Genomic DNA, 26,635 nt, shown 5'->3' with positions numbered 1-26,635 from the left:
GTTTGCTTCTACAGGCCCATTCCTACTGGCTCGTCCTACTTTGTAAATGTGGACACAGCCACAATGCCAGTTACCTTCATAGATTTTGAGTGTTTTCCGTGTCAAACAAACACTAAAACCCAAGTGATCTTCACAGTCTTCCATGTTCTTTAAAGGGAACCAAACCAAAGCTCATCTTACATGAGATTTGGGGGGGGGGGCATGAGGGGGAAGAGGGGAAGGGAAGAGAAAAAAGCTAATGAGGGATGCTGTTGTCTGCTGTTTCCTCAGTTATTTATAGTGGGAACCTGAGAGAGTGGAGACAAAACACCTTCAAAGACATCAAGGATCAGCTACTGGTTTCTTGGGGACTGGACACACTATTTGTTATTCATTTGGCAGCGACGTTCCTTGGAACAAGCCATTGACTGTTGTCATAAACAACTGGTATTCAGCCAGCAGGATCAAGGATACACTTCAAAATTTGCCCCTACAATTTACTGGGGTGTCTGGGGCAATGTATCCTGTTTGATATGGTAAATTAAGCAGGAGTACCAGGGTGTATTTTTATTTTGTCCAGTTAAATTTCTATGTATTCATGTTAGCTATCAAAAAAAAATTAAGAGTGTGTCTTCACAGCCCTGGATGCAATGCCCAAGCTGTAAAACCTGGCTGAACGAGCTCAGTCAGTGTGAAACAGCCCTATGCACTTTCTGTTGACTTCAGACCTCCAGAAGGAATGCTTTGCCTCTATCCACTGAGGCAACAATTCACGAGTTGCCTGCACTACTGCAGAGCAGGCATACAGTATTTCTTAGTGCCCAGTAATGGGGGCTGCTGTGTCTTGTCATCTATTCCAGCAAAACATTCCACTTCAAACTTAACTGTAAACATAAGTAATTTTCTGTTAAGGCCGAAGAACCAGACTGATTTCGAGGCATCTGTTTTAAATCCAGTCTGTTTCTTTCCTAAAGGATTTACATTTCAGAAACCTACTTGTATTTTCAAAGCAGGACATTTTATGAGGTTACTCATGGGAACAAGTACTGCAACCCGGCTTATTGTAACCTCCACTTCTTTCCCTCCATGTCCTAAATAGCCACCCTTGTGTATCCCTTTGTACAATCTCTCCAATACCCTGCACTTATTTTCCAATGCGTAACACCTTGCCACCATATTTCTTCTACATGCTCAGACCTATTATCTAGTACTTTCTCACATATCCCCTATGTGACCAACATCTGTGTTCCCAATATCTTCAGTATGTGAAGCCAAGCCATTTGGTTTTATCCACTAAAGCACTTAAGTAACACTGTGGCTGCCTACAATGTCCCCTATGCCTGCTCCGAAAGCTCATCTCACAACATCATATGCTTTATCTGGTTTCAGTTGTTTGTCTGGGCAAGATGAAACAGTGCTATTAGAACTAAAATATCTGCTTAGTGCTAGGCACACCTTCCAAATAGACAAGGAAAGTGATTTACCAACATTTCCCTTTCTGGGGGCGCCAGTTCTTTATGAAGTTGCTGGTTTTCAAGACACATGTAAGAACTTCACATTTTTAAGACCCCTAATAGACAGAGAAATGCATCTGAAACTGATCCACCATGTTCAAAATTTACCAGAAAGCAACGAGTTAACATAAAGTCCAGTCTCAGCAGCAGGACTATTTCCATAGGAACCAAACCAGGTTAAGAAAAGCTAATTTTATACTGAAGTGAAACAATCAGGTAAAAGCCGATTGAAACCATTTCTTATTACTCTTATGTGGGGCTGGATTTACTAGATGGAGTTGCCAAAAATATGCTAATGTACATGGCTCAATATAACTTCCAATACACAATAAAAGGGAAAAAAAGCAAAACTTTCTGGGACAAGTTCAGACTGTCTCAGTCTATAATTATTGTTCATATCAAAATATCCTGTGGCTATAGAGAAAAAAGCATTCTTACAAGGTTTTTAAATGATTCATATTCTTGACTTGTAAAACCTCTCATCTGTCACAGATTACTCAAGGACTCTCAAGAGGAAAACCTGAAAATATTATACTGTCTTGATACAGGAGGTATTTTCCCAACATCCAAATGGCTTTAAAATGAATTTATCTTGAAATGTCAAGAAACTATCAACAGAAAGCCTTGTATCTTTGCTGAAGAAAAAGTGAGTGCAAGGACTGCAACCAGTAATTCAGGAGCAGAAAAAATTCTTGTCATATATAAACCCACTTTAAGACTACACTTAAGGGAGCTGTATCAGCTCACTGCTATCCATAGCCCGTATTACCCTAATGCCTACAACTAAGAAAAGCGGCAAGAAACCCAAAGGGGAAGGGGTAACAGGAACTTACCTATGAGATACATGCCAATCCAGTCCCCTGCATCCACTTCCTCTTTTATATCCCAGTATATCACTAGGTCCTGTGAATGCCCGATGGAGTAGTAGGAGCTGCTGACCATCAGGGTGGACCGGCTGTCTGAAGTGACAAGGTCTGTGTCACTGGTAGACCTAGGAATGGTGACCGTCTCATGGGAATTGTTCCTGATGTCCACGTTATGGAACTGGTCAGGGTTATAGCTGTATCTGAGAGGCTCTTTGCACCGGCGCCGATTTTGTGAGTTCCTAGATGGAGATGCCATGGCTGCCAGGCCTAGGAACCTGTTTTGGTACAGATTCTGTGGAAAAAAAAAAAAGAAAGGATAGTATTTACAGTGTTATTAATTTTTCAGCGATATCAGAGTTCAGGAGAAGTAGTAAGTTATAGCAAGAAAGTAGCAGATTTTTTTCCATTTGTCATTGCAAAAATGCGACACGAAAAGAGGCAGCAGGAACAGTGCTAACTCAACTCTTACTCTGTAACTCTTACTGTGAAAACAAGTGTAAGAGCAAGCCTTGCACCACCAAGCTCAGCCACAACTGAGCTTGGCAGTGTGAGGAAGTTTATAGGAGCTGGCTTCCTCCATGGCACACACCCAGACACAAACATCGTGACTATCGAACTGCCAGAGAGCCACCCTCTTTTAATGTCATGAGATAGTCTGCTCACTTTTGAGACCTGGAGTTAAGTGTTAGCCCCAGTATTTCCTGTTACATTTGCAGGGGAACCCTTAAGGTGCAGTCACCCTAGAGACCATATTCCATCTGGAGGGACTGGTTAGCAGGGAGTAAGAGCTGTTCCTCCCTGCTGGGTATCTGAAGAGTGAATGCCATGAAAACGGAGCTAACCCTGCTACAAAAATAGAGATGTCTTCACAGAAGTATAAATACAAACTAAGTGTTGCAATGCCCCTCTGATAGTTTCCAATGCTATAGTACGGATCTGTTTTTTGCAGCAGATTGTGAGATACTAAGCACTCCCTGCTCAGGTAGGAATTTATGAATGTGCCAGACAATTAATGGCAATTGAGAAGGTTACTGCAGAGTAGTCATCATCCTAACAGTTGAAAAATATTTTAATTTCAACCTACCCTTCCTCAAGGCAAGCTGAGTGACTTGTACAAAATGTGCACAAGTTAAGAGCTTTTGTCAGATGGAGAATGCTTAAGTTATGACTGGGTTAAATTCTGATGTGAAGACATTGTCTGATACTGATCAAAATACTGGTTATTCCTGACTTCTGTATTGCTTGTTTTGCCATTTTCCTTCCCAGCTTTCCCTCTTCTCTCCATGCAGCTCTGCTATTTCAATCACTCAACTTTTCACTATTCATTAGCCTTCCATTATCCGTCTGTTGCCAACCATGCTGTCAAGTCTGTTAGATACAAAACCAGACAGCTTTCCAGTATGCTATGAAATGCTTTTCACATGATCAGAAGTCAAATGGTCCTTTTGAACTCTAACAAATTAAGCGACAGAAAAGCATAGCTCCTTTGTCCAGCCAAGCAGTTATTTAACACTGTCGTTATTAAGGCTATGGTAGCACAGAAGAACAGTAAGTCCTGAAAAAAACCCCAGTATTTTCTTTATTAATACTGTTTTGGGAGGAATAATTAAGTGACCTATTATTGTATCTTAGGATTCTGTTGCACAAAAACTGTACAGAGAGCAAAAAAATTCAGCTGGCATTTTTGCACCCCTAGAATATGCTGTCACTTTGCAAACACTGCCCGACAATGCTTACAATCCGCTGACCCAAATCCTCACTTACTGCATTAAACAGGGTTTATAAGCAAAAATAGCCCTAGCGGGAATGCCACACCTTATAGTATGTGCTGCAAGACTGAAGCTAACAATGCAAAAGGTATTTTTTTGTCTACTACAGGAAGGGGGAAGGCGGAAGGGGGAAAGGGGAAGGGGGGAGGGGGAAGGGAAGGGAAGGGAAGGGAAGGGAAGGGAAGGGAAGGGAAGGGAAGGGAAGGGAAGGGAAGGGAAGGGAAGGGAAGGGAAGGGAAGGGAAGGGAAGGGAAGGGAAGGGAAGGGAAGGGAAGGGAAGGGAAGGGAAGGACATGGTGCTGCATTTACTGTGCATCTCATCATGTCTTTTATTTTGCTACTTCTTTTCTTACATTTATTTGTTTGGAAAGAGAGTTCACATCACAGTATAAAGACCAAAATACCATGTAAACAGAAAATGCATCTTTTTTTATCAAGAAACATGCTGTGAACATTTTCTAATCTGGAATGCACAAGCGGGCACACAAACTATCACACTCTAGTCAGTAATTTTAAATTGTTGGTAGTTTCTGTCACTTAGCAAAGAAGGCATTTGCTGTCATGACAGTATCTGACATAACTAGAATTGGTTTTATAATTGTGAGATATCAATGTAATGAACTTGAAGTTCACTCTTCTGGATTAGTCTGTATCATTAACATGGGTTCCTTTGCTCACAGCGCTACCCAAAAGCTACTTCAGTTCAAAGGCAGACGTTTTATTTCTGGTGACAAATTACTCTAGGGAATAGTGGTTCTGCAGATACTTTCATTTTTGAATGTTAATAGATGTAGAGTATTAATTAACTGCATACCTTAAAATTAAATTAGACTAAAACATCTATTTTTTCAGCTTCAGCATGACTTCAAGCAGTTTTAATGAAAATGGTATATCTGTCACTATGTTTTAATTCTGTAAGTTCCTGTTTTCCTGTATGTTGAGGGAACAAATGGCATAATTTTTAAGCAACCCAGAAGGCCAAATTCTCCACAAATCCAAGTCTCTTGTATTTCCAGAAAATCCCCAAACTGAAAAAAACCCCAAATGAAAGAAACAATAGTCATACATAATTATCTGAATTAAATAAAGGCATCAAAATACAAGCATGGCTGTATGAGTAAGTAGAAAAGAGGTTAGGTAAAATAGTTATTCCACATTTTATTACCAGATTGTAATGTTTTCCATGTAACTATCTAAAGCCCCCAAGCTCTGGTGACAGAGTCCCAGCCAGGGTGAGACAGCTTAAAAAACTGCAAAGACATTCTCTTGATGTCTTGTGAAAGCAATCTGGTCCATCATGGATACATAATATATTAAAAAAATTGTATCTATTTTAGCAGTGTAAGATTAATATTTACTCAATCCTCTTGCAGAGGTGTGTACACTACACACACTACACTAAACACTCATTTCTAATATAGAGTGTAAATTATAAAGCAAGAGCAAAGAAAGGCCAAATGTTGGTTGTCAACAAACAACTCTTCATTCCTGCCTCAAAACAGTCATTCTACAGCTGCTTCTACAGTCAGTCCTTCCAGGGGAGTTTCCACCCAGGGACTCTCTAGACAAAATGACCTCCAGGCTTCACTTTCCCACTCACTCCCCTTACTGCTGATTTTCAAAGAGCTCTGGAAAGCTTTGTCTCTAAAGATCTACCAGCTACATGAAAGTCCTGCCTAAAATCAGATATTTGGAGGATTATCTGTGAGCAACACTTTGCCTCTTATTCATCTCACTTAGTCCATCTAATGCAAATACCAGAAAAATTAATGGAAGTTTTTTTTTTTCCTCCTATATAAATCCAACTGGAATCACTAACAGGGGAAGTAGGAAGGAGCAGCCCAAAGGAAATGACAGATGAGTTCTGATTGCAAAGAAAACTGACTTCAAAAATATACACATAGAAAACCCGTAAACAGTAAATACCAAGAAAAAAAAATTCACAGTTTCTTCCCACATTCTCTCCATTTCTCACTCACACCTCTCTCCCTTCCCGATTGCTGTTTGGCATTCAGAAAGCAGAGAGCTGTTGCCACCAGTGCCTTTTTCCTCACCACCTGAAAAAAATGTACCATCAATGGTACTTGTCTCCGTCTTTGAGACAAGAAGAATCCTCTGCTTGAGAGGCTTCACACTATTACTGCTAGCTGAATTTCACCACAGGATTTAGAGCTGCCATGGAAGCTTCCCCTGAAAGTCTGTAGGGTTTAATATTAGGGATTTTTTCTTTTTTTTTTCTTTTTTTTTTCTTTTATTTGGGATTATTTTAAATCATGCTAACAAAGTCCATGATGCTTTAGCAAAAAGAGGTAGATCTCAGCTAAACATCTGCACGGATCCAGCTCTGTTCTCTATTCAGACAATTAAGAGTTGTCTTCCAGAAACTTGGACTGATACCATTTACCTCCAATTGCTGGAAGATGGATTTGTGCAGGTCCGGATGGTGGTACAATGGACTTTTATTGCTCATATCAAAGACAGAATATGATTGAAACACAACCCATCACTGGAGCCCTGGCAGATGAATAAATTGAAGAGAACAAGGTGACAATATTAGTCACCATGGCAGCAGGCTCAGAGTAGTCACTCAGATGTCTGCAAGCATCATTGGCAACCCAAATTTCAAGGGCAAGTACTGAGAAAGACAATGAGATAGCTTTCTGTGATGGGAAGCTTGGGACACAGCACATTTATCCATATGAAAATTTAATATGCCAGCAGTCAAGTCTGATATCATAGGGAAATCAGGTGTGGAGTCAGTCTCTTGGTTGCTCCACCAGAAATTAAGGCCCTCCTGATAAGCTTTTAGCTGTCATTTGCAAGGCTTATGTGTTTTTTAAAGACAAGAAGGAGCTAAGACAGATTTAAAAGTAAAAACTTAGGGCAGTCTGGAGCAAGTGATAAATTATCTCAGCAGAACTCTTTGGACCAGCTTTCAAAAAGGTAAGATCATGTGTGTCAACAAGGATATTGTACTAACAGAACAGTAAGTAAGGTGGTAACAGCCCATATGAAAGATTTGGTTGGCTGGATGAGAGACAACCTAAAAAGATTTTAAAAACTTACTCATAACCCAGGTATGCATACCCAGGGCAAAAACCTGAGGCTGGGCCAGAAAGACAAGCAGGAAAACAACAGTGCCTACAGTCATCAAAAGATGATGTGATGGGAATCTGCAAGCCAGAGCTTTGAGGCAGATCCCTAACTTGAAGGTGAGGCTGCTGAAAGGGCTTCCAGCATGTAAAGCTGTTTTATTAGAGCTTAAATTTTAATTGGGTAAATTCTGAAGGACAGGAAACACACCTCTGTTGTGTGGAAGAGTAAAAGAACTGGGTGAAAGCAGAAATATATGATAATGAATCTTGCTGCTGCTCCTTACAGGGCAGGACTTTCTCCTCCAGCCTTGCTCTCAACTCAGCAAAGTGAAAATCTTTCCTCAGAGCAAACTCTCTCACTTTCCATAGCCCTGAATACTTATTTCAGGATCTGCTTCTTGCTCTTCCCAGGAACCTTCTCATCTTCACCTCCACCACAGGCCTGCTGTGGAGGCATCTTTTCCCCATCTGCTCTCCCCACCCATAGCCCAGAGGGCCCCTTAGCTGCCACCACTCAGATGCTTTCAGGGAAGCTACATTATCTATACTCTGTCAAACTCTGAGGCAGGAAAAGGTAAATAAATGAAATACTCCAATTTCTGCCTGGGGACAGTCCTTAACACAGCACATGGTACCTGCACAGCAAATTTTAACCAAGAGAACATTTGCGTTTTCCATCACTGCAGGCGCAGTACAATTGACTATACAAAATGCAAGGCAATGCAGAGGTAAGAAGGAACACAGTTCCAAAGTAAGCTGTAAGCAAGGCTACAGCTTCAGCTATCATAACCACCTCCCATCAACCTACTGCCACCTATCTCAGCTATTTATCATCCTGTGAGAAAAAAATCCCTTTGGATATTTGAATTTTGGAAGAATTGTTAATATAATGCTTGGGAGAAAATGAATTTTTAAAGCATAACTTATACTACAAATCCAGTAAACAAGGACTTAGAGTGAAAAATGCTATGCAAAGTCCTCTCCATACCATCCAGTATCTGACTTGCTGTAAACATAAGACCCAACATGAAAGTCATGAAGCTAGGGATTGGAGAATACCATGAATCCAAAGGATTTGGAGAGCACAGAGAACTTCATAGCATTGGTCCATTTATTTTAGAGGCACAGGAATGGCTTCTTAGTGCTCCAAATGAATCTCTTAATAGCCCAAAGGAGCGGCAGGCTTACACGGTCTACTGACACCCTCTTCCCTGCAAGATATTACAGAGCACATAGGTGAAACTGCTGCTCTTGGGAAGGCTGAAAAGATTTCAGAGGAGTGCATGCCATAGAAACACTAGAGAACTTTAAGAGCATTTGTCTCAATATTGCACATTGATGGCACAATACATATATATATTTATGCCTATAATGACCACTAATCGGAAATCAAAGCCATTATACATCAGCAGCGGGGCAAGTGGATGTTATTAGGCAGTTCATTTTTCCATTTTGTGACCTTTGTGCATTTCCAGTCCAGCTGTACTGCTATGTTAATGTATCCTCTTACATTTAACTTTGCTTCAGTGATGTGCAAATCAGTGCAAAAAAGAATCAGAATGAAAGAGCTGGCCTCAAGGTCAACCTGGCAAGGTTTGGTGCAGGTGGGTGGGATTGACTCCTGATGCAGGCCCTATTAGTCGTAAGGCAGAAAAAGCAGCAGCACAGTAATGAGGGTACTCTTACCATCTACAGAGCAAAAGCACAATAAAGAGCAGTCCATATTTTCTGAGAGCACTTAAACAATCTCCAGGGGACAAGAAGATAGAAGCTGGAATATGGGGCAATGACTGGAGGGAAATTCTTGGGGTTCAGAAAAAGGAAGAAAATTAATAATGCTTTTTTCTTCTCTTTCTGAAAGTACTACAAAAGATTTAATGCCTGATGAACCCAAGAGAGTGTGCTAAAAGACACACACATCACATTAGGATTTGTACTCCTGTAAGTATATAAACCAAACAATTTTCTGAAAAACAACAACAACAAAAAAGACATTTTACCAGTTTTACATGAGCTCACTCCAAATTTCTCCACTTTATGTCTAACTAAGAGCAATTAACAATCTTACGTTCAAGACATTTGCACTGAATCAGTGATAATCCACTCACAGTTCACTACATTAAGTACTAGGAAGTTTCTGCAATGGAATGCAACTAAGTACAAAATTAATTTCTTATTTTCTGCTAAATCAGAAGCAGCAATACCAGTCTCGTCTCAGCAGTTTGGCACAGCAGGGGATGAGAAACAGCCATCAGACCTACCTGTTACAGAAAACAGATCTAAAAACACTGCCAACATTTTTAAAGGACATATTCAGGCACACAAGAACAGGTAAATATGCAATATGGCTTGAATATAAAATCTCAAAAAGATAATTGTAAGGAAATTAGAAAAGGGTCAACATGATAATATCTTTAATCAAGATAACATTACACAGCTTCTCTCTGTTCTTTCCACACTACAAAATGAAATAAATAAGCTTAGGATCTACTCATATGCTACTATCAAATACTCTGAAGTCCACAATGCTCACCTTTGTTCATGCTTTATGATGCACATAATAGGAAATTTGTATTTTTTACTTGGTTGGTTTTAAACACCAGAAGCAGGCAAAGTCTGCAGCAGTACCAGACAAAGGAAGGACAGTGACTACCTCTCAACAGGTGCAAGATGAAGCATTCGTACATAGCACAACATATGCCTCTTACCGAGCATCCTCATGTCCACAAAGGCCAGTGTGGACTACACCAGATGCACAGATACACAAGTCCTAGTGACTGTGGTGCCAAAGACTAAAAACCTCAATTCTTCATTATTTCAAGCCCAAGGACAATATTTATGGACAACAATCATGGCAGGAAGAAACCCAAACATTCTGTACCAGGCACGAGTATTGGTTTCGTCCACCTTTTAAAGTAAAGAAGCACCACTCTAAGAAGAGGATTGTCTCAAAAAACCTGTGTGCCCCACACTGGTCTCTTTAGAAATCATCACTGCATTTATGAGGTCCACTGCAAAGCTGGACTCTGCTGGCCTCCCAGGAACAGTACTTAATCCAAGGGGCTTTCAGAAAGGAGGTTAAGAACAGGGATGCTCTTCTCTGTTACAAGCTAAAAACATTGCTGCTCTTCTGTGAGGTGATCCACTGATACTCCTACTGAGAAGCCCCAGCCATGCTGGATGTCCTGTTTCAGGTTCTGCACAACACATAATAACAGTCCTCTCTTACCTGATGGATTTTTATAACCAGTGGCTTCGGTTCTTCAAGTACTTTGTATGAAAACGATCAATGTCTACAGAGGTCTAAATTCATTCAGCTGAAGTTCTGAGTACTTGAGCCACCCAATTTAGGAATGCAAGACTCCCTGAATACTCAGAGGGAAGGGACAGGCTCCTCATGAAAACAACTGAGACCCAGGTTAGGCTTTCCCAGACAGAATTCAGCTCCACCTCTCTTTCTCCCTTTTTAACGAGTCAGTGACTGTAGGGATCTTACGTCAGGCATGTTAGATTAGGTAGGAAGGAGTCAGACCTCTCAAGCTGTAAAATTTTGTATTATATAAAGGTAAGCGGGCAAAGCACTCCTGAGGATGGCAGAAAATGTGTATTCTAAGTACATTAATGGATGTAAAACAGAATCATAAGGGAAATTAAAAAAAACATACTATACTACCTGATTATCTAAGAATAGTCTGATTTTCTAGACAACTGTAAAGTTGCAAACTAGAGGGTACATCCGGAGAATGTCAGAGCACCGAAAATAAAATACTTAGTATAGTGTATGTACTCTATGTACAGCTCTTGTAAGAAATGTAATACCAGTAAATATAGCAGAGGTTTACAGGAAAAGCTGTGAAGACATTCTGCACAAATTAAGAGATTAACAATGAAACAATATAGAGTAAATATGAGTTGCAGAAAGATATCCAGTAATGTACACTGTTTCCCAGAACTGTCAGGTATAGTAATTTCTCAGTCACTGCTCAGAAGCAGTCTGACATTTCCCATATCTCTTCCCCAAAGTTCAGTGACTGGAGGAGTCTTTTTTTGCAGAAAGCACTCTTAATTTCTTATGCTACGTAAGAGTTATAAAAATCCTACCATAGTCTACCATGAACAATGCATTATACCTTCCACTAAGACAACTGTTTTGCTAGAAAACAAGCCTTGTGTGATGTCTGTAGTGTATATTGCTACCAGACAGAAGAAGAAAAGACTTGTCTAACGTATTACACAAGTGTCAGGCATAGCTTATTATGTATAAAACATGCACACACACAAAAAAAGGCAACAGAAAGTAACTGAGCACAGGTATCAAAAGAGAGGTTTTTAACCTCCCTTCAGACACAAGTATAAATCTTTGCAAACAAAAGGTTCATGTGTGTATGTATCAAAGGATTTATCCTGCAGATCTATGCACGTAGCATTCCTACCGCCCACACTTCCCTTTTTGCCTAGACACTGATGTGCAGCACAAGTGGATCCATACCCACACCACAAGACATTCATCACCACGACCTGCAAAGTTTCTGTTGACTCTGTGAGTACTGTCCCCTGAAAGAGCTGTGTGCACTTTCCCTCCTACCTCCCTCTATTCCAAGCTGTTGGCAATGACCCTGTTCTTCTGTGCCATGTCCCTCACATCACAGCCCATGCCATAGGCATATTTCAGGTAACCTTCTTCTCCTCCCCATTCCATTTTATTCTCAAGGCCTATCTTCTCTTTCTGACTTGTCAATATGATCCTCCCCAACACTTGTAGGTAGGAAGAGACAAGGCACACAGCATCACTTAACATTATGTACCAGCTATAAGAAAGGCACTGGATTAATTTGTGGAGACAATAAACACAAAACCCAGGAGGGCTGGAAGGAGGCTCTTTTCACTCATGGTTCTTTCCAGCTGCTCATGGTGGCTGACCCCCACTCCATGGCAAAGAGAACATTAAAAATGTCCTACTTCATTCACTGCTGCTAGACTCTGTCATGCTTCTTGCCTCCATCTGGATTTCTTTAAGAGTGTAAGTGTTTTGAAGTGTCAGTCTCTTAGCTTCCTCAGGCAGTGAGGCAGGTAGGTACTGTTAGCAGTCTGTCGAGTATTAATGCCTGTATCAACCACTCCTTTGATCTACGAACAACAACAAACCATTACAATAAACCAGTCTTTCAACCCGACGCCAGCTTCAGAGTATGCCCTCAGTTCCATCGTCTCCCTTTCAGTGAGGCCTAGAATATTTCCTGACATTTTAAAATTAATTGGCTACAGAGCTCCTGTTATTACCATATCACCTCCAGACAAATACAGAAATGCCATCCAGTTGAGTGTGCTTGATCCTGCTTATGATAAAATTAAAGGCAAAACTCCCCTTGATTTCAGTGTGGAACAAAGTGACTTTGTAAAGCAAAGAAAAACCCATATAGCTGTCAACAGCTGCAGCTAACAAGGAATAATCCAGACCTAGAAAATAAAGAGTTCATATCTTAACTAAAACACTTTAAATATTTTTATCCATGGACAACCTATTCTGTTGGAAAAGACATCAGACAAACATGTAGAGCAGCAAGCTGCATTTTGGAATACAGATCACAGCAACTACTCTTAGAATGAGATCTCAAAACCTTAAAACAAACATGTAATTTGATGGGTTAGGATTAATTTAAGATACAATTAGTTTAGGCCATGATATCTGAATGTGCTTTTTCCTATGCAATTACAATAATAGGAACCAACTAATTTTTAATTTTTTCTAAGAAAACCATAGCCGTCATTACTGCACATTTTTCTGTCTGGTGTCACAGGATGTTAGTGAAAATGACAGAATGAAAACTTCTTGCAAGTACTAAGAGTTTCAATTCCACATTTAAGTATGCTTATTCTCAACAGATTGTCTCCTCATACATGTACACTTTTGGGGAGACTGACAACAAAATATCTGAAGTTTGTTGTTTTTAAAGAAAAATCTATTATGACCAACATTTTGAGGATCAAGAGTCCCTAATTTGCACTGAAGAACAGTAAAGAAAAACTGACGTATGCTAAAGAATGGCACTGATCCAATAGTTTATTCTTGAAAATAATTCTGATACAATAAAAAACTTAATATTAGTGCTTTTGAACCCACGAGGCACAGTTTAAAGGGTGAGATGTCTCTGCTCCTGGACAGGTAAAACCAGCCTCAGACAAGTATCTTCAAACCAGACTGCCACTTACTGTTTCATCTTTATTAAAAGTTGTTTATGTTTTGATTGTATAAATCATAGTAAGCTGCTACTATAATTGTATTCATAAGAAAGCAAAGAAACTGGGGAAACTGCCTAGGGAAAAGTAGTACTTCTGGTATTACAATCTATAGTTGAGGAACAAGATCCAGATTTTACAAAAAAGAACATGTGGTGGCTTTATCTAGGGCCCAAAAAACTCCTACATGAGGGAACAGCTGTGTTCAGGGACTCTGTTTTCCTCTGGATCACCGTAAGACAATTCTGAGCTACAATATCTAAGGTTTCCTGGGGAAATGCTAGCCAAGGCTAGATGAAATGCAGCCTGATTGTTTTCCAGGGGGAAACTATTACAGGCATAAAGCAGATTTTCAAAGCAGAAACCACCCACAACAACTGGAGCAGTCTAGTTCAAGCAGATGAAGAAGAGCAAACTGGTCCAGGCTCCACCAAATAAATATAAATATAGAAGAGAGACAAGCCCTGTGACTACCATCTCCAAAAAATCCTGGAGTTGCACATAGAGATGGGCAAGTCCAGTGGTGCCTGTATGATTTCTGAACTCCACTCATACTGAGTTGGCTGTCAGTACGCCTCCAGCACAATAACTAAATATTACTACGGGGTATCACACAATCATATGTAGGACCTGTATATCTGCTCACGTTACTGCACGAGGTTTTAATTTACTTTTTTCTTCTTTTACTCCAGTTCAAAAAGGTTTCTAGTTCTGTGTTTAAAAGGTCTTGTGAGAGTTTTCAAAGAAGAACATCTGCAAAAGTGATGGGAAATACTCCATTTCACTCTTTCACAGACAAAAGCATGAGAATGGTTCTGAATGAAGGTTTAAACCATAGTTTCATTTAATTTTAATGAGGACCATTAGTTAGACTTAACACTTTTTTGCTGCCATTGAATCATCACAGAAGAAAATTAATTACAGTTTTTAATACTGCACTTAAAGTAAGGCTCAAAGGAGAAATTTTTTGAACCTATTTTTCTAGTAACAAATCCTCTGTCAAGGAAGTGTCCTAAATTCATCAAGGATTAGGTTTTAGGGCATTGCAATGAAAGTCTACAGTTTAATTAATTCGTATTTGTAGACGTCTGCACAAGTAAGCAAGTTGGAAAACTGTTCAGCTCTGCAGGCCTTAAACCTGAATTCTGGAAGCAAGACCCAGACACGCACATCACCCTGCAACAAGGCTGTGGCCATGCGAGCAGCCATGGCCTGCTTGGATGTCTTGCCATGGGAATCAGTTCTGTTCTCCTAAGAACAACAAGAACTTCCTGCTGTCTGATTTTGTGCACAAATCAATGAAATACGCTTTGGTCCACATAGGCTAGTTTAAATTGATGTTATTACTCACTAGATGAAACGCTACTCAACTCTAGACAGTAAAACTGGAATGTCGGTGACGTTAAAACTTGATTTTTGAACAGGCATTTCCATTAGGGGTTCCAAAGCAGTGCAGGAATTCATTTCTGTGTATACGTTGGGTTTGTGTGACCAAGTTTTGGTAGCAGGGGGCTACAGGGGCAACTTCTGTGAGCAGGTGCCAGAGGCTTCCCCTATGCCCAGGAGACAGTGCCAGCTGGCTCCAAGAGGCGTCCATCTCTGGCCAAGGCCAAGCCCACCAACAATGGTGGTAGCACCTCTGGGATAACATTTTTAAGACAGGTAAAAAGTTTCAGCACAAGACAAGACAACAAGAGGGGTGAAAAAAAGTGTCAAACAACTATGCAAACACCAAGATCAGTGAAGAAGGGAAAGGAGGTGCTTCAAGCATCGGAGCAGAGATTCCCCTGAAGCCCAGGATGCAGACCATGGTGAGACAGCTGTGGCCTGGAAGCTCTTGGGGGCCCACAGTGAAGCAGAAATCCACCTGCAGCCCAAGGAGGACCCCAAGCAAAAGCAGGTGGATGCCTGAAGGAGGCTGTGACCCCATGGGAAGCCCACACTGGAGCAGGCTCCTGGTAGGATCTGCAGACCCATGGAGAGAAGAGCCCACCACTGGAGCAAGTTTGCTGGCAGGGCCTGTGACCCTGCAGGTAACTCATACTGGAGCAGTGGAAGGGACCCACACTGGAGCAGCCTGTTCCTGACAGACTGCACCTAGTGAAAGAGACCCATGCTGGAGAAGTTTGTGAACCGCAGACCATGGGAAGAACTCACATTGGAGAAGTTTGGAGAATTGTCTTCTATGGGAGGGACCCCACAGGAGACCCCTTGGTGGAGCAAGGTAAGGAGTCCTCCCCCTGAGGAGGAAGGAGTGGCCGTAAAAACATGCGAAGAACTGGTCACGATCCCAGGGGAGAAGGTGTTTTTTAGGATTCGGTTTTATTTCTCATTACCTTACTTGACTGCTAATAATTTCATTTCTCTGAGTCAACTCTGATTTTCCCTTGACAGTAATGGGTGAGTGATCTCTCCCCATTCCCATCTCAACACAGGAGCCCTTTGTTACATTTTCTCTCCCCATGTCCAGTTGAGGAGGGGAATGATAGAGAGACTCTGGTGGGCACCTGGCGTCCAGTCAGGGTCAGCCCACCACAGCGTAAGGCCTGCAAACAGATAAAGACACTGATGTAACAAATTCATCACTTGTAACACATTAGCTTAAAAACCGCATACTAATGTTTCTGGTACTTTCTCTCTCAATATCAATGATAAATTAACTTGATTGCTGTATTTTTCTAACCTTTAACCAGAAGCTAAATGTTTGCACTAAAGACATTCAGGTCTAATTCTGAAAGCATTCCTGGAAATAAAAACAAACAGCCCTGTTAGCAGTGGAATTAACGCAGCTGTTTTCCTGCAGAGCTCTATCCTTCATCATCACCAAACCTTTATTGAAGTCCCATTTTTTTTCTGTCCATTTCAATGCAAAAAAGCCACCTAAGGCAAAGGTAATGACAATCCCAGAGACCTTCCCAGCTGCTTAAGCAGGTGACAAGCAGCTCTACTTGTCTTTCCTCCAGTCCCAGCCTTGGGTCTCTCTCCTCTTCCCAGCCCCTGAGGCCTGTAGAAACCTAATTATCTGAAAGACTCCTTTCTGTTTCACTTGAAATTAGCCAATGGCTTCAGAAGTAATTAGGTAAGAGACTGGCAGACAGAAAGGGCAACCAGAAGTCTGATCAGCCCAGGAAGATAGGCTATAAAAAAATTATACATAGCCTCTACCGACTGAATTGATTACTCACATGAGGGAATTTCCTCCTGTGTAGAGGCCTGCAGAAAGAGGTATTTCAAAGGCCGTTAGAAACACGTAACATAAATCAAATCAAAGGGACTTTAGTGGGAACAGGACCTGATCAAATATGCAACACAACAGTTCTCTCTTTCCAGCTCCCTTCTTCCTAATTAGTATTTTGTCAGAGTTCAGTGTGTTCTCATCCTCGTGGAAAATTTTAGTTACAAATTAAACAAAATATGCTTATATTTTCTGTATGAATTTTCTGACAGATTTCCAGCTTATAGTAAAACTGGTGTGAATTTTTTCTCCCACGTTAAATGTGGCATCAAGTGTATAATTTTTCTTCAAGAAGCAAAGAAATTAATAGAGGTGAAAACTCAGTGTCATGAAAAATGGACTAATTTAAAATGCAAAGTACAAAAAAAATCTCATTTATATTTTTCATTTTTAAATTCCCAATTCAATTAAAGCATATATTCACATAAAGAGTCAGAGATAATGTATTTGACAGAGCTTTCTTGGTGTATTGTAGAATAATTTTTTTCACTATGCAACTAGTTCTGTAAATGGTTTAATATTAATAAAATTAAACATTAATTGACTTTAATTAGACTTTTCTCATATAGAGGCTCAAAAAATAATGGATTTTTTCAGCCAGTTTCTCTGCTTTAAAGAGATGGGCCACATTTTGAGAACATATTTGAGTTTCCCAGTAAAATCAAAATATCTGTGCACATCAAAACCAAAGTATATCCACACATCATGCAAGGGCAAAGCTGCAAAACACTGTGGAAGCAATGTAGGTTCCCAGTATGGAAAACCTGAAAGTTATAAGCATATCTGCATTTTACTGAAAGATTATTTCAGATTTTTTAAAAGTCCATGAGTTTTTAGCTGACAACAGCCAGTACAGCAACCAGAAATTTTAAAGTGGCATCGAAACTCCAAAGGCATACATAATTTCCAATGTCATCAATTTTACCCAGTATGGACAATGGCTTGTGCACATAGGTATGGATCAGTGCAAAGGTGAATTCAGCCTAGGCCTCATCTTGCATGTCTTGGATGGGATGGAAAATGAGGCCTAGGTTGTTTCAAGGTCTGTTAAATTCAACAGACCTTGAAACAACTTCTGTTCCATACTAAATACTTGAAATTAGATGGAAAGCACCATCTTCACAACCTCTCACTTAGGTGATACAGCGGGCAGAACAGCAATCACACTTAAGTGATATAGTGGGCAGAATGGCAATCATAATCAAAGCACTTCCTTTTAAGTGCTCCCTTCCTAATAACCTGGATGATAATATTGGTCAGTCCATGCAGTTTTGTAAAGCATGTCTTAATTTCTGGTGGTGCCCTTAAGCGCCCTTATGTTTTTCCAAATATATCGTTATTCCCTTACATGTCTGGCAGATAATAAGCAAACACAGAGAATTGTTCCTTCAATTAAACTGGTGCTGGAAGTAGGGACCCACGTAAACAGGAAGCGGGAATCGTGCCAAAAAGTAATCTGTTTCTTAATTTCTCCATTAAGATGTAACTGCCGTCCCAGCCAATATTTATGTACTCTAATTAAAAAGACATTAGGAGAGCAAGGGCTCCGGTTCACAGCTCCACCTCTCCTCCAACCACTCTCCCATATCTTGCTGCCATTGCAGGGACACCAGCATACAGCTGAGAGTCTACAGGAGGAGCCAGGGTTTCCTTCATGCTCGCAGGCTGGCTAACCACCATCCCTTTTGCACCCAAATGGATTTTGGTGGATCTGCTGGCTCTTCTGCCTACCAGGCAAACATATAAGAAGAGTTGCAGAGTTCAAAGCACATTTTTTACATATTTTGGTTATAACTAGCACCAAAAAAGGCAATGCAACTATAGAAGGCACAGCTTAAAGCAAAGGGATTGCAAAATGCTTTATTTTGGATATGGGGAAATGCTTTTGTCTGGAAAATAGCTTTCAGTATAGGTTCTACCAACATGTACTGTTTTATAAAAAATAATTCCTGTAGCTTATTTGTTGTTGTTGTTTATTTTTGCTCAAGAATTACACTGCAAAAGGATATCTGCAAAGTTTCTGTCCTGAGTCCTAAATAAACCCCAACAACTGTAACAGTAACAACAGGTAACAACTGTACAGTAACAACATTTGGCATAGGACCACCAATAGATCTTTTTTCCATAAATAATTCTTTTTATTGAAAGTATGAACTCCACATCTGATAAACTCTAATTAAAGAATACAATATTGCTGTGCGTCTCAATGTAAATACACAGCACACTTCAAAAAACACGTGCTATAGTGGTCCCTGATAGACCAAACATAATGTAAAGCTCACATAGGAGATGGTTTTTTGAAGTGGTGGATCAATATCAGCCCTCTTCCCCAGTGAAGGACTAAATCCAAAGCAAAAGGTTAATATGCTGTTCTGCGTCTCATCTAGAGAAGACGTTTTCTAAGGCAGAAATTACTTGCAGAGGAGCCACCATGTACTGGATTGCTAACACCTTTTGTAACTGGGACCTTATTTTGATTGTGCAATAAAATTTTTTTTTTGGCCATGTTTCTATATTTTACTTCCAGGTTTTATAGCCTGCATTGAGATTTGAGCACTTGACTGAGGGTAACTTTTCTGTATTTGTTATGCAGTTAAGAGACAGAAAAGGGTGCTCTGAAATACCAACAGGAGGGTGACTTCACTCTGTTGACTATATAGGGCATATGTAGGGAAACTAATTTAAGAAAGGAAATTGGATACTTAAACACTTCTAAATAGTGGTCAGGCCTCCCCAAGGATTTGGAAGGGTCCTACACTCCTTGTGCCCATCAAGTCTTCAAACTGCTTATAAATACTGGCACTTATCTCCAATGCCTACATTGCAAGTCAAAAGCCTTATCTGGAAGGACAAGTAAATGCCCTTGCAGGTACCTACTGATCATTGCCATACACTAAATTGTGCATCTGGTTTGATTTCCCTGAAGTAATCCATGCTGAGATTAAAACGGAAACTGATTTTTTTCTAGTAAGGGCAATAAACGAGAAAACAGTGTCCACACGCTTTCCACACAGGATGAGGAGAGGGGAGGTGAGGCAAGGAACTGAAGAAAGACTTCTTTCAGTTTAGGAAATGTTTTGCTTTTTTTCCTCCATACATAGAGAAGAGTGGTAGAAACTGAACCAAAGCTGCAGTTAAGGAATTTTGTCAGTAAAAGACAGGTGATATATCTAATAGACAGCACTTCGTGACATTTGGTACATCTGAATACAGCAGTCCACACAGACTGAGGACCAAGACTCCCTTGTCTTAACCACAAGAGCACCCTGAGGAGACAAAGCATCACAGTCAGCTGAATATGCTGCAGCAAGTAAGTAATTTGTTTTCTTCCTGCTGTTGCATCAGCTACCTATTCCTGGCAGGATTCTTGGTGGGACGTATTTAACAACCTCTAGGATCTCCTGTGGTGTTGCATGTAAGGCTCCAGATTTGTTAAGACACACAGCTAGCAGTGAGAGATCCATTCATTTAAAATTTAGGAAAATCATCACCACGGATGAATTTGAAAACACAGAGAATACATCCTTCTGATGTCCAAGTAAAACACAATTTTGCTCATAAATTAAACAGGTATTGTGCACTCTGCTTTACTAAAACAAACCCTATTCTCAATCTTTTTCATACCACTTCTGCTATTAAACATGCCCTTCCTTTTAAATCTTTTCACCTGAGAAAAAACATGCAATCCTCCCATGACCTGCATCATCTTTGGTGGGATATTTCATTCAGTTTGTTGGTTTTCTTTTTTTTCAGAGTAATAAAAGAAACCGCCAAATACTTCTGATGAGGTACTTACCTGATGAAGTAGCTGCAAAAGTCAAATGATTGTCATACGAAATGTCAGCTTGTAAACAGTTTTCATGAACTAGGACATTCAGATTACTCCTCACCAAAGAGTCTTTCTGTGATTCTTCATCACATTTTGTGAGTCTATATGCATGTAGAATACCACTGAGCTTGCAGCTAGACAGAGGTGAAAGGGGGAGTGCTGTTGGACACGTCCACAAAGATTCTCAGCTGTCATCATCAAGAGACTTCATGTATTTCCTCAGCAATTACAGCACTGCTTAATTTGCACGGACGCTCAAATGCCTCCCCAGCAGAACTGCTCATGCCTGAGGCTCTCACTGGCTACTATGAAGTGCAGAACTTTAAACAGAAAGGATAGATACATCCTCATGAAACTGGAAAAGCATAACAACCTATGACATATGTGGCTGTTCACTGAACTCTTCCTCTTCACAGATTTCAAGTTATTTGGATGATTAATAAGAAAGGAAAATGTTGAAGCAAACACTCAAACAAAAGCCCCAACCATATCAACATTGCAGTGACAGAAATAACACTAGGTAAGCTTCAATGCACATTCTGTCTCTCTTTGATAACACATAACAATTCAGAAGACTAAGCTGTGCAGGAAGATGCATACAGCAGCAGTGTGTTACGCATGCACATTATCTCACAGGTTCCTCTAGTCAGTGATTAGTGCCATAGTCATACATCCCTGCATCTCACACATTAGCGTCTACCGTGATGGCTGATTTGTGTGTTGTGATGACTAAGAATTAATTCACAGTTAGAAGCTGCAAGTTTCAGGAAATGCCTTGTGAAGGTGAGTGGTTGATGCATTCTGTGCTTTGCCTAGGCATGGATACGTGCAACTGCAGTGTTACAGTTGCCTGCTGCTCCCAGGACCTCCTTGCTAGGATCTTATAATCACCAGGTCTTGATTCAGTAAGAATTCTTGGGCCAGCCACACAAAACAAACCCAACACTGACATCAGATGGATGCTTAGCAGGTTACAAAAAAAGAAAACAAAACATAAACAATGGAAGATCACTTCAAATGAAGCTTGATTGGGTGTATTCTTGAAAAGGTGCTCAAATTACCTGAACGACTTTGTTTGATCTTAAACACGGACCAGGGGCAGCTGCAACGAGCTCTGAGCTTTGGCACATTCCATTATATGAATGGTAGTGAATTTATAATGGAATGGTATGGATGGTTTTTATAATCAGAAAAACACACTGACCTTAACACTACACAGGTGGAGCAGCATAATGACCCGCCAATTGTAAGCGCATCAATTCCTGGGGAAAAGTTCAATGAGGTTAACTCAGCATGTATCCCATAACCAACAAAAGCGACATTTAAAAATATTGTTTTTTCCACCAAAGCCTGTCTGTCTTTGACAATATTTTATTAATTGATTTGTTCCACTGCTCAGTACCGAGTGTATCTTACCCATGTTAACAGTGTACTACATTATGTTCCAGTAGAGCTGGACATTGTCATGCACTTCAATGCTGAAATACATGTGTTTAAAAAACTAAGAATGATGTTAAGTACAATAAACTTTTCAGACAGTGTAAGATTAAGCATAATATCCATTTAACTTAGGAAGAAACTGAAATAAAGCAAAAGATGCCTACAACGGATGTTCAGTTTCATTGCAAAATCCTCATGTTGAATGAGCTTAGATGGGTGCCAACTGACCAGCATTTCCTCTTCCCATCAATTTATTGACAAACATGGATACTGCACGGACCAGCCACAAAGGAAGTAAATTCCAGTGTACCATACTGGAGCTGACCAGATATCCAGTTTGAATAGTCCAATACACAGTTTGAATAGTCCAAGATTAGACCACAAAATACTGTGAACAAGATTCTGCTTCTCTATTCAGCCTCAAACAGTTTTAAAACATCCACACATTACAAAACTACAGAGAGAAACAAGGAAACAGAGAGAAACTTAAGTCTGAATCAGGAAGAGCTAATCAGCAAGGACGGAAGGCTCTTCAAACGTGCAGTAATAAAACTTTAAAATACAATTAAAGCACTGAAAGACAACCACAATTCGGTCACACCAGCAACATTTACGATGCCTATGCTTCAGCTCATTGTCCCTCCTTCTCTCTTGTGACCAGGACATGCTGACACTTTAGAGCTTCTCAACAGCACTAGCAGGGAAAGCCTCTCAGCAACCAAGACAGTTCGATACCCCCATCTCCTCAAGTCACACACCTCTGGAGACTGTTGGCCCACCTTAATATTCATCCTCACCATCAGTTTCTGCTGTGCACTCAATAACAGCTGAGAAGCCTTAAAGCAACATGATCAACACCACTACTAAAACCGTCAATTCATCGAGACCTCAAAAATGAAGAAGAGAACCAAAAGCTTTGGATTTAGGAAGATGTTCAACAGTTCAGAAATGTTCAGATGAAAAAAAAAAATTATAAAACAAAACAGTGCTGTTTGATTATACTCCCCTGTTATTAAAAGAGTATCAAAATATGTAATAGCCATGAAATTAAACAAAACAAAAGTACACATTGCTTTATCATCTCCCTCTGCCTTTCACAGGGCACTAAATCTCATGGACATAATCCATTTTAGTCCCAAATTTACCAGCTGCCTATAGTCTGGTGGCCCTTTGCTTTTATTGAAAAAGCGTATTTACAAGAAAGCAGGGTGATCCCAAAGCTGGGCAAGGAGCCACATCATCTTTAAAGGCAATCTCAGAGAAGTTAATCCACACTTTTTTCAGCTGTCTGTTAGAAGCACACACAGCAAAAACTCTTCCAAATAGCTGAACTGTAAATCCTCTTCTCACAACCAATCACCATTAATTTTCTACAGCCACACAGAAGCTGGTTTCAGACTTAATAGCTTCGCACATAACAAAAAGCAGTAAACCGCGTTATGCCACATATAGTGGAGACATTCCATTCTCTACTTTTTGTGATTTGAGATGAAAGCACAGGCACAGGTCTCTTCCTAAGCCAGTTCTAATGCAGCTTAAAAAGTTTCATTCTCACAGGCAATGTGAAAACCCCACAGCTTCACTCCTGCCTTCAGAGCCATCCACAACACACCAGCAGATTATGCAGATCAGGGATGCTGCAAGACCACTCTGAAAGGAGGAAGAGCTTCCAGACTTGCACCCCATCTGCCTCCTGCTGTGCCAGACAACACAACTCCAAGGTATTGTGATTATTTTTTCACTCCTTCCTCAAAGCATCTCAGCATTACAGACTTCAATTCAAGTCACTCAGTTTGTGAATGGGAAGCAAAAATAAACTGATGTGCTTATCTACCTAAACGGCCTGGCTCACATATCATGCAAAACCTATACTGAGTCAAAGAAAGCATTTTTTGCACAGAGACAGAATGTGTTGTGATCCCTTCACACATTTAATCCAGAAAGAATGAAGTTGCTCAGGGTTTATAGCAAACCTGACAGAAAGCCCAGCTGCCATCACCCCAGCTAGCCAGGGACACCTTGCGGGCAGCAAAGCTCCAGTGCCACACTGTGGCCGGGGCCCTGCCCCCTGTGCTGTATTCACCCCCTGCTTCAGGACAAGCGGCACGTGTGCCTGTATGCATTCAGACTTTAACAGCAATAGATAGGAAAAGTGCTATCTTACATATGGATAGATTTACTCAGGGGTACATTTATACTAAATGACGTGCTTCAGAATCATAATTATAATTGAAGTGCACTTCAGGTAAATTGGAGAGCCTGTGATCAGAAGACTATCATTCCTAGATGAACACTCTTTCCTGGATTTCTTTGTTCGTTGTCTCTGGTCACCTATGACCTCCTGTCTTTACATTCAGATTTCACATTTCCTGGCACTTTAGTTCAGGTTTCACATGGCTCTCGTACAGCATTTGAACGTCTCAGACCGTGACTGGGTCTGCCAGTTGCTATTGCAATGGAAGTCTAAACAGCACTTATTTCAATAAATGTATATGCAAACATATCATCTCAAAAGCCAGGAAAATCAGAAGTATTATGTTTAGAACCTGTGTGATGAAGAGGTGAGAGAAACAGACTAAGGAATACAGGAGTTGTGCTGCTTGTGTTACGACTACTCACAGCCTGCGTACGCATTCATTTTCTGTCTGGGAGTAAGAGTTTGTCAACAAAACCAGCCCTGCTCAGAGGATGAGTAGCTTCTTCTTAGATCTCTGTGTGAGATTATCATGATCCAGGAGAAAAGTAGGGAGAAGAGTCCATTCAGCAGTGGAGTTTTCTTAAACTATTTCTCCTTCTGAAAATGAAGCGAATTGAAGTTGATTCAGTTTATGTTTACTACCTCCCAGATTTCTGTTTTTACCTCTCTCACCTTGCCTAACACCTTCTCTTTCATCACCCGTCACTAATCATTAAGGTTTCTTGTTTGCTATTCAGCCCTGACAAGCCCAGCTGTGCCTCAGTCCCTTTCCCTTCAGTTTTCTTACCCATCTCCTTAGTTTCTGCTATTATTCCATCTTTCCCTTCTCCCCCTCCACTTTTCATTTCCTTCAGGTTTGTCCCCCTCCCTACAGAAGCCGTTGCTGGTCTCTGCAGCTGTCACTTGACCCTCCTATCCCACCTTTTAAGTAGTCTCTGTATACCTTTGGTTTTTTCAGTTTATCAAACTAGTATATTAACATAATCTTTATGCATGCCATGTCCTGCCTGAAGCAATCTTAAGACCCATATCCTCCTGGTAGTGGCCATCTTGTTTCAAATCCCTTACTCAAAAACACTTTTTGCAAAGAAAACCCCAATCGCAGTAAAGCTGGAGCGCAAACAGCTAAAATCAGTACCTTTTTAAAATCTCTACATACATGTGCACAAATTTGCTTGTGCATGTTTACATTTCTACTATATCCTGGCCTCTGGCTGCTGCCCATGCTTCCTATACTGCTTCCTCCTAACCCATGGGGTAGTTTGTATAGCAATTAGCCCAACAGGTCTCCAGTCATGATGTGCAGTACAGGCTAGTAAAAGCAAGAAAACCCATTCAAGTTTGAAAAATTATTTCATTCAGTGCTCAACAGTCTATTTCCAGAGACAGCAAATACTTGTGCTCAGTATATGACACCACTTGCAAGAGGGGCTGATCTGACATTTGAGAATAGACATCTGCCCAAATTCCTTAGCCACTTCAGACTGAGATGGAGCTCCACATGCAGCCGTGCTAGCAGAACATAGAACATGATTTTCTGTCAATAAACAATCCTGTTAACAATGACAGAAGAGTAGGTATGTTTGTCCAGCGGATATGCTTTTCCGTTCCTCTGTTGCTTCCCTTCTTCGTTCGCCCCTGCCACCATCAGCCTCAATTAACCTGCTGCACAGTTTAAGCACTGTCTTTGCATTGAGGTTATTAGAACACCATCGAAGAATCAAAATTACTTTTTTTTTAAACCTCCACAGATTGATATTTGGAAGGTTTTTCAGTTTTCATAAAGATCAGAGAAAGATAGGTAGCAGTTATTTATGGTAGAAGTGTTTGTTCCTTCTATCTCAACAAATACAAACACGTGAAACGAGAACAAAACAAAAATTACAAACTCCTGCATTTTTTGGGTTTGGTAATTACACCTGCCAGCTGAAGCTACTAGAGCAGGAAATACATAAAATCCCTTAAAATAAATGCATGGTTTTGTGACTGCAAGATAAATACTAGCAAATTCTCATGTGTAAATTAGCTAAATAACTCAGTATACAAATTAAACATTTTCTTTTCCCTTCAGAAGACAAAAAGAATGCAATATCATTAGAAAAATAATTAATATGTTAATTGAGGATTTTAATTGCCCAGAGACAAACCTCAGTTGCATTAAAATCTGGCTCAAAATCAGAGTTACATCTGTTGTGGAAAGCACTCCAGCTTTTTCAAGTAAAGGCACAAATCTTGTACATATTAATATAAAATGAAAACTCTTGATTGTTTTACACCAAAGGCAAATTAAAAAGATAGCAACATCTTCATGCCATTTTCAGGTGGATCTTCCATTTGTTAATTTGCAAATCTACTACACTGTTCTCAATTTGCAGCCCAGTTTTGGAGTTATCTGATAGTAATGGTCTCTCCCGGCCTCAGCTGGTGGGGAGGATGGGGGCTGTAGAACTCTGCCATGAGATAGAGCTTTTCTT

At 40.3% G+C, this 26,635-nt stretch overlaps 1 protein-coding gene across 8 annotated transcripts in view; it reads right to left on the bottom strand.

The window, feature by feature from the left end:
* The window catches only part of HECW1 (HECT, C2 and WW domain containing E3 ubiquitin protein ligase 1), a 272,346-nt gene that overhangs the window by 182,649 nt on the left and 63,062 nt on the right, over positions 1-26,635 (bottom strand). For 6 of the 8 annotated variants that reach the window (XM_032103793.1, XM_032103833.1, XM_032103802.1 and 3 more), the window contains exon 2: positions 2,327-2,651. In XM_032103793.1, coding sequence (XP_031959684.1) covers positions 2,327-2,651 — 325 coding nt within the window. Of the gene's footprint in view, positions 1-2,326; positions 2,652-21,728; positions 21,787-24,583; positions 24,759-26,635 lie in introns of all 8 variants that reach the window. The other 2 variants (XM_032103814.1, XM_032103824.1) reach the window with 2 other exon arrangements.

This window comes from Corvus moneduloides, chromosome 1, assembly GCF_009650955.1.
Source record: "Corvus moneduloides isolate bCorMon1 chromosome 1, bCorMon1.pri, whole genome shotgun sequence".
NCBI classification, from domain to species: domain Eukaryota; kingdom Metazoa; phylum Chordata; class Aves; order Passeriformes; family Corvidae; genus Corvus; species Corvus moneduloides.
The sequence above is the reverse complement of the archived record's forward strand: the minus strand, read 5'-3'. Positions and strand labels throughout refer to the sequence as shown.